A 15,151-nucleotide genomic window follows, 5' to 3' on the forward strand; every position below is an offset into this window, starting at 1 on the left:
TTCTTGTTTGTTTACGGGTTCGAATAGGCTGAAATTATCTACTGTTTCAACGCCGATTATCAAGTGTTCTATTATAACAATGTTTACTAATTTGGCCCAGAGTTTTTCACGTTTTCCACAGTGTGTTGCAGTAGATATTACATAATTCTAACGTATATAATGCAAATTATCTATGACAGACATGAACGTGGGCTTACTGTAAATTTATTTATAATTATTACAAGATTCGAGTTTAGTTTCAGTATTATATAAAACGTACGGTATATTGTATTTCAAAGACACTTTAAGCTTACTGCTTTTAACTTTTTATTAACTTCTTATGTAATTTTCTGTATTAAGTATCGTGTCTGACCATACTTATCTCATGTTACTCGCGTTATTATTCATGAAAGATAAGTTACGATTACTAAAAATTTTTATGTAACAAATTCTTGTAAAAGAAGTGCACAAATAAGTATATTTGCATAAATAAAAGCTAAAAAAAAAAAAATGAAAATATATTTATAAAAAGAAACATTTTCGTTGCGGAGGATTCCGGTTCGATTCTCCATGGAAGTCATCCTCTAACCGAAATTATAAAAATATTAAACATAATATTATTATTAATTTCAAGATTATTGTTATTAATACATAACAATAACAGTTTAGTATTATATTTAAATTTTCCATCACACTATTTGATTTTAATTAATCTGGCAACACGAAAGCGTGCGTAGCGTGTTTGATGCAGACGATACTGCTGTTTGAAATTCGCATTATTTAGGCATTTTCGGAAATGATCTCGATACGTAACGAACAAGAAGCCAGTCAAATTAAACTTTACATTTCTTTCTTAACGAAATTCTTGAGAGAATTTACATGGTTAATCGATTCCTTTGTGCTGGTATGTAATCGTTTTATTTTCATTTAAAATTATTAATTATTCATGCTATAAAAAACCCTTACGTAACAGATTTTTACAGAAGAAGATGCATTGATTGGTGATGAAAGTGTATTAACCTACTTACATAAATTAAATCACATTTTATAAATAAATTCACTTAATTTGTCTTATAATTACTCTAACAGATGCAATGGTAACATATACAAATAGCAATAGACGAGACAAGTTGTTTTGGTTTAAGTACAGGTGTCTAAACTACAAACCATAATGTATAAACTGCGGTTGCTTCAAAAAACTGGGACCGAATGGAAAGTATGTTCGTAAAGACCAGATCAATCGGTCGCAAACTAAAAGAAATCAAGAAATCCTTCGTGTCGGATGGTGGCACGAATGCGGCTCCAAACGAGGCAGTTGGGACCTTGTCACATCCGTAGACTGTGCCCGTGGGAGTAAAAGAGACAAAGGTGTGACCCTTTAAAACATATAAGACCCAAAATCAGTCTATCGTGATTTCGAAGACCGTCAAAAATGAGGTAAATTTTAAAAGTGAAAAAATCTCGAACTATTTCTTGAAACCATGCTAAAATCGACTGTTTTCACTTTACTAGAGGTGAGTAAAATCTCATAAATAGCAAAGAAATACCAAGGAGCGATCGAAGTTGTGCTGCAGATCCCGTCGAGTCTTTCATGTATTTAATGGGTGTCCCGTGGGCCGATTTCAAGTGGCTATATCTTGCAGGGGAATATGTAGACCGTTGGTTCCCTTAACTATTTGACTTCTATGGTCATGGCATATGGCTTTGATAAGGTCAAACCGTCTCATTCAGAGCTTTGTTTGTACCAAATGGGGTGCAATTTGAATTTCTCTCTCCTGGGAAAACTAAGTTCTGTCCACCAGTGGCCAAGTGGACTGGGAGTACGGTTATGGATTCATGCCTGGCCAGGACGCCAGGCACAAACCCATGGTTGGCCGCGTGGAGTTTTCCAGGTTTTTTCCAAGTCTGTAATGCCCGAATAGGGGCCAGTTACTCTTAAAAAGACCTCCTGGAAGGCATCGCCCAAGTGTTGCTTTGCCATAACTTAATAAAACAAAACAAAGTAAGTTCTTGTTACCCCTTCTTATTTTTCTGGAGGTTTTGGAATGTTGACATGTGATGAGTCAGTCCATACCACTGCTACTCTGCCTTTCCCCTTATCTTATGCACTTAATGCCCTCTTATCTGAGACTGATGAATTATCTCTTATAATATGCTTTTCAAATTATTTCCTAAATAATTACACGTCTCGGCACCGCCTTATCTGATGCCTGGACACATGCCACATCTGTCTGGCTTAGTTTCCTGTTTGCATTGGAGTTTGGGATAAAAACAATACAAAAAATGTTCTAAAAATTACTACTATCCAATATTGGATTTTTTGAACAATTAATAATTACAAAAATACAAAATTTTAATTAATTACAAATTGAAATTAATGCTAGTTAACTTATTAACTTGCATTAACCTGACTAAGGATTTTTTTTATGCTCTGTTCTCTTAATCAATAGTAATTACAAGAACTTAGGCTGACACCACAACAAAATTAATGAATAAATATGCAGATGAAACTTCAATAGATGTAAAGTTCTTTAATGTGGATAATAGAAATAAAAAGTAAATAATACAGTTCAATGTAATTGTAAATAAAAGTTCTTTTGTTATCAGAATGAAAAAAACATGTTGTATAAGTTGATAAAAACATGCTAAGTCATATATTTATTGAGATGAAATGTTTCTCAAGATTTAAAAGTGAACATTCTGTTAAAAATGATAAACAAAAATGAAACCAAATTTTGTTGATTTGGTTTTTGTTTGTTACTTTTAACAGAATGTACAGGCTGATGATGAGACATTCGGATTTTGGAAAATATTTTTCTCAATAGAGACACAATTTCTGTAACTTATATAGCATTTTTTCATCCTAATGATGACTACAGAGTCAGTAATTAATAAGGAGCCAATTCTTATGCTACATAAATATAGAGCAAGAGAGAATTTTTTTTTTTTAGCCCATGGTTATGCATTAGTATTAGGTGCTAAATGTTCTATTTGATTAAGCTGCTAAAGCAGGATGAACTCTACACGATTTAGCTGGCTGACTATGGTAGAGGAATTAAATCTGTCCATAGCATGGCAAGCACTAGTGGACAAAGAGCTATAAATTCTCATCAATTGCTACATATATAGTGCACATGCCTAGTAAAACTTCATCGGGTAACATATATTCGAATTTTGAATAATAATCATATTTAACAACATTCTAACAGAAATTTATTGCCGCCTGAAGAACCGTTGAAGGTTTGAAAACGTTCGTGAAATTTATTTTTTCATTTTTGATGTTAATTGCACACCGGTAACAGGCTTTGAGGTACATAACTGACTATGGTTGATGGATGGTTTGTTATGCGACAATGTTTGTGGGGAGAGCAAATACTAGACAACATTTTCCTCCAGAGACGAATCGCATGATGACGGATGTTGCTACTTTGCTGCTCATAAATTGGCACAAGTATCATCTGAGACTTTCACCGATTGGTTGTTGGTGGCAACAAGTTATGTTTTCCAAACTTTCGGAAAAGTAAAGTTGGCTATCCCTTGTTGGGCAGCATGTTTTGTGATGTCGAAATTGGCTTACAGACCACATTGTGCAGCAAAATTGTGTAGTGTTTGACTCGTTTAAGACATGCATCTGCATTCAAAACTCTGGAGCAAGAGTTGAGTCAGATGTTAACTGCTATGTGACTACAGTGAATGCTAATTTGTTAAATTCTGACTGATTTTTGATTTTGAATTTTAAATATGGACATTAACTTCTCTTCTGTTGGGACTTATTCTTTGTTTTTAGCAAGTTATTTTCTTAAACTATATTTTTATTATAACTTCATTCGTAATCATTCAAATAGTTGAAAATTTCAAATGGCAAAAAAGTGTTTTATTTGCTTATATAATTCATTTGATCTTATATAACTCATCACACATTTATATATTTTGAATAGTAAATAGCGTGTTGCTACTTGTAATTAGTACGAATATGTTTGCAGTACTTTCTTTATTCATGAGAAAATAATAAATAATGCATGATAAAAATAAATTTTTATATAATCAACATCTTTACAAGAGAAAGTGTATTGATTAATACGTAAATTTAATCTAATTCCATAAATTTACATTATAACTACAAATAAATTAATTTATTCTGAAGTTATTCTAATAAATGCAAATTTTTCAAGCATAATTGCAAAAATGATCGAAATTATTTTGGTTTTGTTTATATAATTTACATACATTTAATAATATAAAAATTAGGTAATTAAAAAATATTAAATTTTGTAAAATTTATATGGTGTCACGTAATGTCGCAATTTATATAAAACAGATTTAATTTTGAAGTTTTTTTTATTTTGTTGCAGTGAAGCGCATTAAATTGATTAATTTAAAACAATGGCGCCACTCTGGAATAGTTCAGAAGAATTAGGTCTTGTTATCAAGTACATTATTGTATGACAGATGCTTGGTTTTAAAAGAATTAAAGAGTGAAAGAGCATTTCTTCAATGACAAAATAATTCCAAACAATGAAAAGTAAACACCAATGATACTGTAATTTTGGTTCTTCCTTTCACTTTGCTTCTATCAGAACTGCTTTAGTGATATTTATGTAAGTCTTGAAAACAAACTTAGCTTTGTCAAATCTTAGCTAATAGAATTAAAAAAAGAATCATTGTTTTAATAGTGACAGGGTGAATAAAAACATCGGCTCTACCAGGTGTCTAGAAAAAAAGATCTGATTCATTATCTGCTTTTCATTGTTTGGAATAATTTCATCATTGAAGAAATTGTTTTTACGCTTTCTTTCTGATACTTCTAATTAAGATTTAGATTTTGTTTTTTTTTTTTTTACAGATTATTTCTGTAATTAGAATAAATTCATTTTTTAAATTTACAGAAATCATTAATTTTTTTCCCTATTTTTCTGTCCTTTGAATAGTAAGAGGATATTATTAATCATATCCATTGTGAGTTTGGCTAGGTCCAAAATGGAGGGTAGCTGAATGCGAAGGAGGGACCAAATGTATTCGAGACAGCTTCCTTGTGAAAAAATTTCTGGAGATTATTTCAACTGCCCGGATTTGATTTCAAGACCCTAGGGCAGTAGGTCGAGGCTTTAACTGCCTCGACCTACTGCCGTTTGACGCATTGATTTAAATGTGAAGATTTGCTAAAACCTGTGCAAAACTTTGGATTGAAATCTCTGCTTAAATTTCTTTTAATTTTTAAACAGTGTTTATTTTTATAATGCCAAATTTGTTTTTCTTTTCTTAACAACTTTGTATTATGTTTTCTGCATAAAATATCATATCTGTAGTGTTATCATTCTTAACAAAAAAGAAATCAATGATTTTGAGTTTCTAAAGAAATGGCTTAATGTCAAGAATTTTTATATATTATATATTAGCAATGACTATTTTTTATTAACTGTTATTTATTAACGACTGTCAACCTTTCCTAACACCATTTTGATTTTGTATATTTTATTGTGTATATTATTCTCCAAATAAATATTCTGTTCTGTGATGCCATGATTATTTTAAATTAATCTAGTTACCCTCTGTCCATTATTATTATTATTTATTTTCTATGAGTATGTTCTTATCGCATGCTGTAAACCAGATCACGTTTTACGAGATGACATGTAGATGGCGTCCTAAAAGACACAATCTCTTACGAGTTAACTCGTTGATAGTCAATGTGTTAAATGAAGATAAGATGATTCATAAACTTGGTTCTGATGATTTTCATATTATAATATGCGAAAATTTATTTGTATAGTTAGGAAGATTTGTATATTTGTTAAAATAAGACATCGCATTAAAAGAACATAAACATGAAATCTATCTCTGACTATCTAAATATTCCTAGTTACTGTGTTGATATATTTTTTAATATTAAAATTTAAATAGATTCAGTCTTTTTTTTTTTTATTAATATTGCATGCTATTCATTTTAAGAAGACTGTTTTTTTTTTTTTTTGAGATAAATGCATTTTGTCTTTGGATCCGAAGCTTGATAATGTAAGTGATTTGTCCTATTTTTGAAATGGCAATTCTTATTTAAGTATAAGTTTCAGATTTGTAGATCTGACATTTTTATCTCAAATAAAAATGGGCTCTTTTCTTCCGCTGTGCCAAATAATTGTCAAATACGCTGTAAATTCAGTATTATTAGTTTGTAATTAGGAAGACAGAGAATTAATTGGACTAGAAACAGAATATTTGACATGTTTATCTTATTTAGATTATCATGGAAACTTATGATAGGAATTTGGTGGAAATTATAATAAATACAACTGACCCTATAATTATTTTTAATAACAAACACACAGCCAAATTCTTTATTGGTAAACTGATAAATGATCAATATGGTTTTATCTGAAATTACTTAGTGTGGAAGCAATGATCGAACAGAGGTGTGGGTAGCATAACAGTCAACACGTCTGCACTGCAAGTGGGAGTTGCGGGTTCGAGCCATGCTTTGGGCTGATCTTTTCTTTCAGAATAAATTTGTTAATTTATAATTCTATCCATCTTTAATTTGAGTTTTAGGTGCTGCATATTGGTGCCTAAAAATCAAAATACAGATGGATGTAAAGTAAAGTCTAGTGTCTATCGAAAAAAGCATTTCATCGTGCATTACAGATCAGTTTTAATTATTATATTTAACAAGAGATGACAGCTTGGCCTGCCTCCTGCCAAATTGCTTAGTAATTATTTAACCTTATATTTCAATAAAGAATTCAGCTGTTCTTTTGGTATTTAGTGATGATCATAGGATATTATTATTGTTTAATTCTTTGTTAATGTATCAGGAAAGTCTGAAACAGATTTGGATTTTGAAGTTTTAAATCATTTTAAGCTTTTTTTTTTATAAATACACAAAAGCAAATAATGTTTTTTAAATTGCATTGGAATTGTTGTTTATTATTTGAGATTATATTATGAATTGTATATTGCTTTAACTATTAAAAAAGTCTTAATTATTATCCTTTTTCTTAATTTAAATTATTTTGTTGTTATGTAAATTAATCATACGAAACTTATTTTTAGGATTTCTTCACTGATAACCATTGGTCGAAATTACCATTTTCCTGGCAATTGTGTCTTTGCAATGTAGAACCACAAGATCTATCAGTTTGGTTAACTAAAGAAAAAATGAGGTAAATTAAATGACTTTGCTGATAATTTTTGAATTAGGATAATCAAATTACTAACAAGATTATTTAATAACGAGAAGGAAAAAATACTGCTACAGTAGAGTCCTGGAAACTAGATTCTTGGTAACTTGACATTCCATAAAACTTATTGTGTCATTTGAAAAAAATAAAATAATAATAATAATAATACATATAATACACATCTCAAAGCCCAATGAGTTAATATAATAAACCAATGATCGCCTAAATATTCGGGCTATAATATGTCTATAATCAAATAATTAATACAAATAAATTTGGTACTAGAGGTAAGCATTAGACACCATCTCTTAACTAAATTAATAATTATAATTTTTAATAATTAATTTAGAACTTTCTGGAAAAAAATAACTGACCTGGGGCAGGGCTTGAACCCACAGCCTCCGCTTCCGTGTGGTGTGCTACCAAAGCGAAGGCTGCCTTGGGGTCCGGGTGGCACAAATGGTAGTGCACTGCATGGCAAGCGGAGGCTGCAGGTTCAAGCCCCGCCCTGGGTCAGTTATTTTTTTCCAGAAAGTTTTAAATTAATTATTAAATTATTAAAAATTATAATTATTAATTTAGTTAAGAGATGGTGCCTAATGCTTACCTCTAGTACCAAATTTATTTGTATTAATTATTTGATTATAGCCAGTAGGATCAAATAAGTTATCATTCTTCACTATCAACACTCGATAACAACATCAATTCCATGTGTTAACAAAGAATATAACCTTCTTTCCAAGGTTCCACTTGTAAAATGCTATGAAGAAAGTGTCACAAACTCAAAAGTAGCCACTGAATAGCAAATATTTTTAAAAAAGTCATATTTTTAAGGAATATATTAAGTGTTCGTTGTAGATTTTGTATGTTGTAAAAATATTTATTTTGTGTTTAGTCATTTAATGCACTGATCACATCTTTATTTGTTAAGTTGCAATAGAAGCTGATCAGTACTAGCTAAGAATCTCTTCTAACATACAAAATATTTATATAAACAACAACTAATCCGTTATACATAAAGACACAAACCAATGCCGAATTATCGGCATTGGTTGGTGTCTTTATGGTGCCTAACGCCTAACTCTAGTTCCAAATTATCTTAAAATTATTAATATTGTTATAGCCGTTTTCTAGCCCGATAATTCGGCATTGGTTGGAGTCTTTATACAAAATATTTGTGACTATGCCTAATCTTGCCCAAAACATGCATTCAAAGGAATATTTACTTTTATTTAAATGTGCAAAAGTTTTGTTATAGTTTCTTATTTTAGAATTGCTAGTTAATTACATGCAGCACTTTTAATGTGTAGTTTGTGTTGCCATGCTGTAATTTTATATTTGTGTTCATAGATATAAATTAAGAGCAAGAATAAAGTATTTGTTGCTTAATGAAATTTTGAAAGGATTTTATAAATTAATCAAATCACTTCAAGTTCTAAAATGAATTTTTTTGTTTTTTTTTTGCACAGAGTGCAGAACAATAAGTTTATTATTATTGTGTGGAGATGCTTAATGCTTAGTTTTCCACAAATCAATCAAAACAATAGTAGAATGATGTAAAATTTACAAACAAGAAAGAATTTTTGGCTCAATGATATATAATAATTTCAATAAATATGTTAGAAAGATATATTTTTTTGATTTTGTAAAATGAGAATGCATAAAACTAAGACTGTGTATAAAAAGTACCATGAAAATCAAGGACAAGTTCATGTTTATTCAATAGTTTAACTTTAATAAAAGCTAAACTTTTGTGCCTTTATAGTAGAATGTAATTATGTCAATGGGAGGTAAAGCCCAAAACAATTTGAGATAAAAGGTTCACTGTACGTCACATGAGAGATTAATTCATAAGCTTGAGTGCTTTTATAGTAGTACTTTAATAATTATGAATCAAATACATTGGTCAGTTACTGTTTTATTTAGAGTTGTGCATAAATTGTAAAGCCAAACGATTGCCAGATTACATTGGGCTACATTAATGCTACTAACTCAAAACACTAACTACTACAGTAGAGCATTGATTATCCGACTCGATTGGGGACTGAGGTTGGTCGGATAACTGAAAAAACGGATAACCGAAAAGTATGAAAAAATATGTTATTAGTATAGTGTATTAGGCCTGGTTTAAATACTGACCTCCCTTTCATGGTTGAGCCAGTGTTTCCAGCTAAAACACGCAAAAATTTAACAAAAATAATATTAAAGTAGCCAAGACATAGTCAAATATTGTAGCGCCACGTCACTAGCGGACATTTGAATTTGCCAACTAGAACGTGATCGGTTAACCGATGTGACGGTTGATCGGCGGTCGGATAATTGATGCTCTACAGTAATTAAATATCAAGTAATTTGGCTTTAATCTAAAAATTGGGTTAGTAGATGTTTATATTCGTATAAATTGTAAAGACGGAAATTAAAACTTGGGAAAATATACAAATATTGATGTGTAAACTTAATTATGGTATTTTACTCTCTGACAGTTTATTTATTTTAAATTTTTAATAAAGTGATAGTATGAAAGGTAAATGTAAACCATTTTCATTCATTTAATTATAAATTATAAAATCAATTGTTAATTTGTTTTTCAATGATACAATGATTTTTATAAATCTTTCAGTTACAAAGAGGTCTGGCCTTTGGGTCTGCAAGCTCTCCGAATTGTTGCGCATACATTCACATTATCTCGTAAAGCAGTTACCCCTTTCCATCAGTTAGAACAGTTTCTGAATTCTTTTAAATTTGAAAATAAAGGTAATTTGTCTTTCATCAAAATTATTTTTTATAAGTTAAATAAATTTATTATTAAATTTTCATATAAACTTCTTGTTAATACTTTCATAAATGTTTAGTTTACATTTTAGAATTTGTAAAGAATTACTGAATGTTTTTGAAGACATTTTCTATCTTCTGTGAACAGTTCAAAGTGATATCGATGTAGTAAAATATATTATTACATTGATATTAAATCCTTTCTAAATTTGGCTAGTTATTCTAATTATTAAAATTATCAGCAAATTAACACATCCACATATATTTTTTGTGAGAGTAGAAAATCAACAATTTGTTGATTAATATTTTGTATCTGACAAATTGTACAGAAATTTCAAACTATTTAAAATTTTAGTTCATAAGTACAATTTTTTCACTTCAAGGCAAAGTAAATATTAATAAAATTGAGAGTTTTTTTTAAATTGGAGTAAGTAGATTCATCAAGTTAAATATTTTTATTGTGGTTTATATGCTAATCAGTAAAAATTTATATTCTGAAATGAATATCAGAAATTAAGCTGACATTCAAAGTGGACAATAAATTCTTATAAAATTTATTATAATTTCTATTCATTATTATGTTGGGTTAAGTTAGATATACTCGGTTAACACCGGTGGCTAAGTACTATGCCGGACCAAAGTCAAGGCATAGTAACCAAAACAGAAATTAAAGAAGTGTATCAGTGTGTGTGTCTGTATTCAGGAATTTTCTCACAATATGACATGTATTCAATATAGTGGCCTTCTGTAGAGTGATGTATGTGTTTCTATTCAATTCTAATGTGCCCAGGCTTTTGTGTAGTGTGTGTGGTATGACACCTGTAGAGGAGAGAACAACAGGTACAATAAGCACCCTATCCATCCTCCACAGATGCCTTATTTCCTGGGCGAGTTCTGTGTACTTACTAAATTTTTCAGTGCATGTGTTTTGTAAATTGTGAGTGTTTGGAATGGATATGTCTATAATGTATGTGATTTTATTGTGTTTGTCAATGAGTGTGATGTCTGGTCTGTTGTGATAAATTGTTTTATCTGTGATTATAGCTCTGTCATAGTACATTTTGTGCGTGTTGTTTTCCAATACTGTCTGTGGAATGTATTTGTAGTATGGTTTGTGAATGTCTACTAATTTGTGTTTCTTTGCAAGCTCTTGGTGTATTATATTTGCTACTTGATTATGTCTGTGTAAATAATCTGTCTGTGCCAAGAGCTTGCAACCAGAGGTGATGTGTTGTATAGTTTCTGGCATGATGTGACATTTTCTGCACGTGTCATTTGTGAGTGTTGCATCTTTGAGTATGTGTTTTCTGTAGTTTTTAGTATTTATGACCTGATCCTGTATGGCGATCATGAATCCTTCTGTCTCCCCAAAGAGGCATCCCCGAGCTAACCAGCTGTTTGACGCAGTTTTGTCAACAAAATCCTGGGCCAGGTCATAAGGATGCCTGCCATGGAGCGCCTTTCGAGCCCACGATTGCTTAATGGTGTCTGTGCTTTTTATATGTTGTGTTGTGTCCATATGATGTGAGTGTAAGTTTAATGGTGTGTTATTCGAGTCTGCTAGAGTTACTGCTTTATGTAATTGTGATGTTTCTTGTTTTTTGTAGAAAAACTCTCGCAGTGACTGTATTTGTTTGTAGTGAAGGTTAACTATGTCAATCAGGCCACGTCCGCCATCTTTACGTGGAAGGGTTAATCTTTCTGTGGCGGATTTAGGATGATGTTGTTTATGCTTAGTAAGTGTTGTTCTTGTTTTCCTTTGGAGTTGCTCGAGATCTGTGTGAGTCCAATGTATAACTCCAAAAGAATATGTGAGTACTGGGATGACATATGTGTTTATTGCTTTGACTGTGTGTTTTGCATTTAATTGTGTTCTGAGAATAGCATTTAACCTACTTTGGTATTCTTTAATTAATCTTTGCTTTATTTGTGTATGTTCTGTTAGTTTGGCCTGTTGGAATCCTAAATACTTGTAGAACTCGCCCTGTTCCATGGATTCAATAATGTCTCCATTTCCAAGTGCAAAATCTTCTTTCTTCAGGATTCCTTTTTCTATGTGAACTGTTTTGCATTTATCTAGGCCAAATTCCATTTGTATGTCCTTGGTGTATGAATGTGTGATTTGTAGGAGTTGATGAAGTTGTTTTTGTGTGGATGCATAAAGTTTTACGTCATCCATGTACATGAGATGTGACAGTGTAAACTGTGTTGTTTTTTTGTGTCTAATATTGTAACCATATTGCGTGTTGTTTAACATGTTGGATAATGGGTTCAGGGCTAAGCAGAACCAGAGAGGACTCAAGGAATCTCCTTGAAAAATTCCTCGCCTAATAAAAATTTGGTTTGTTTGTATGGAAGTGTTACTAACCCTGAGATGTAGTGTTGTTCTCCAGTGCTGCATAGTGCTTTGAAAGAATGCAATGAGTGATGGATGTATTTTGTACATGTGTAGGATATGTAGCAGCCAACTGTGTGGAACACTGTCGAATGCTTTTCTGTAGTCTATATATGCCATGTGTATGTTTCTGTGTTGTCTGTGTGCTTGCCGTAGAATGACTGAATCTATGAGTAACTGTTCTTTGCATCCCCTGTGGTTTCTACGACAACCTTTTTGTTGTTCTGTTAGAATGTCGTGTTCTTCAACATGTTTGTATATTTTGTTTGCAATACAGGATGTCAATAATTTGTAGAGTGTTGGAAGACATGTAATTGGTCTGTATTGTGTGGGGTCTGTGGTATTGTTGTTTTTAGGTTTCATGTAGGTGATGCCCTGAGTAAGAAAATTTGGCATGTCTTGTGGATTGATGATGATGTGTGTTAGATGTTTAGCTAGTTCCTGGTGCAGTGATGTAAACTTTTTGTACCAGAAATTGTGAATGTTGTCTACACCAGGTGTCTTCCAGTTGTGTGTTCTGTTAACAGTGTATTGGAAATCATGTATGTTTATTTCAACACAGGGCATAGTTGGTATGTTGTGCAAGTTTCTGTTCTCCTCCTCGATCCAGCCTGCATCAGCATTGTGCGTGACAGCACTGGACCAAAGAGAAGACCAATATGTTGTAAGTTCTTCTTCTGTTGGTGTGCCACTGTGCTGTGTATCAGTGTTTGCTTTGTTATTGATTTGTCTGTAAAAGAGTTTTTCATTGTTTGTAAATAATTTATTTTGTTGTTTTCGTAGTGTACATGTTTTGTATCGTTTGAGTCTACGTGCTTTGGCAGCAAGTTTTTGTTTTAGTGTATCAATGTATTCTGTAATGCTTGTGTTGTGATGTTCATGTTTTGTGTGTGTTTTTATTTTCTTGAAAATGTTTTTGAGCTGTTTCCTTAATTTGGGTGTTATGTTGTTTTTAGTGTATTGTGTTAGCCTGCCTAATTGCTGTCTAATGTCATTTATTTGTGTTTCTATTCTTCTCTGCCAGGCAGGCTTGTGATAGAATTGTGTTTTCTGTGTATTTGTCTGCGATTGTACTTTCAGTCCATGGTGTGTCACTACTGTGACTGCCCCAGCATAAACTAATGTATGAATGTCTGCGAGTGTAGAAATTGAATGAATGTAGTGTGGTAGTAAGTGAGTGTTTACATAATTTAGTGTTTTTCCTACTTCCTTTGACGTGTTGATTTTTGGTATTCGTGGTCGTTGTGTGGGATCTGTACCTGTATATTTAGTGAGTGTTTCCTGAAATATAAGTGAGAGCGTATTAACTAAATCCAAGTCTATGTTATCAGTGATGGATGAGGAAGTGTCTGTAGTATCATTAGTGGTAATTGTTGTATGTGTGTTATTATCAATGCTTGTTGCTGGATTATCCTGACAGGTTACATGATCTTCATTAATGTTAGATGTTTCTGTCTGTTGATGTATTTGATCAGCAACCTGTTGTTTGATAAGTTCAAGTGTTGTTTGTGGAATAAGGTTGTTGTGTATAATTGTTCTTTTTTGATCAACAACCCTTTGTTCGGTGACAGTGAGATGAGGATACTGTTGTGTGAATCTATGGTGTAGTTGTTGTCTGTATGCTGTCATGTTTGTTTCGAGTTTTGTGATGGTGTAATAAGTACGGATGATAAACTCGTTCATTTCTACTGTCCATTTCATCCGTTGGCGTGGTTTTCCAGCCTTTGTGGTCTGTGGATGCATTGCCACAGAAACACCAAGGCTGGGTTGGTTCCTCACATCTGTTGAGGGCATTGCAGTAGCCATGCTTGGGCCGGTGCTGCTTTCGCCACCGGTAACCAAGGGAGACTGTGACCTATTTTTCGAACGTGAGCCTCTGCCTAACCCACGAACGCGGACCTTGTTAACCCGGGCGACGTCCGAGCCGGTATCACACTTTGATCTAGTTATTACCATGATGAATATCTCCACAGAATGTGGGCGTGGTCACTCTTAGCTTCATTTCTCCCCATAGACCTTACTGGCATGGGTGTCCCTACCAGGAGCTTATGCTCCAGCCTGCATTGCCCTATGGATCAGTAAAATTACTGGGCTCTCCCACCACGACCAGGTGGTGACCACGGGAGAGTCATTATTATTATTATTATTATTATTATTATTATTATTATCTTCCAAAATATGAATGTAAGCAAATAGTCATAATGGATGTAAATATTATATTAATATAAACTTGAATAAAGATAAGAACAAGTGAGAATTACATCTAACGTAGTGAAATAAAGAAATTACCCTGTTTATAACCAATATGCATTCTGTACGTTGTAGTAAAATGAAGAAATTACACAGGGTGATTCTCTTTTCAGAGCTCTTAAACATTTCTTAACAACTTTGTTATTTCTTTATGTTTGTCTATGAAAATTTATATGGATATGTCTTGTACATTACAAAAACAAGTTTTCCTGAAGATGTTGAAAATGGCTTTCTTTAATATTCAAGCTCTTTTGTATTTGAATCTGCAGAGTTTCAAACATGTTTGCTAATGTAATCTAGGTAATGGCAGTAACACCCACCATATCATGTGTTTGAAGGTGTAAATTCTGCAAGGATTATTGCTGTATACTCATTCTTCTATTAAACCTCAAGAAGTCAAGTCTTGGTATCTTGGTGGCCAAGTAATCTCAAAAGATTTTTGGAGATTACTTGGTCACCAAAGAAAACTTAATTTTCCTCATGTTTGCATCTATATGTGACACATCGCTTTATCTTGTTGAAAATAATAACTTTTCAATTGTTTGTCTGTTAACTGACGTACTGTACAGTACAAATCTTTGAG

General features: G+C 32.1%; 1 protein-coding gene across 1 annotated transcript in view; it reads left to right on the forward strand.

Moving 5' to 3' along the window:
• The first annotated feature begins 682 nt into the window (after nt 1-682).
• Nucleotides 683-15,151, forward strand: part of LOC136972012 (methyltransferase-like protein 25B) — a 30,669-nt gene continuing 16,200 nt past the window's right edge. Inside the window, exons 1-3 of the mRNA XM_067266560.1 lie at nt 683-883; nt 7,024-7,133; nt 9,772-9,905. Coding sequence (XP_067122661.1) covers nt 776-883; nt 7,024-7,133; nt 9,772-9,905 — 352 coding nt within the window. The 5' untranslated portion in view covers nt 683-775. The remainder of the gene's footprint in view (nt 884-7,023; nt 7,134-9,771; nt 9,906-15,151) is intronic.

Source organism: Centruroides vittatus, unplaced genomic scaffold (genome assembly GCF_030686945.1).
Source record: "Centruroides vittatus isolate TY-2023 unplaced genomic scaffold, ASM3068694v2 contig_2747, whole genome shotgun sequence".
NCBI lineage: Eukaryota > Metazoa > Arthropoda > Arachnida > Scorpiones > Buthidae > Centruroides > Centruroides vittatus.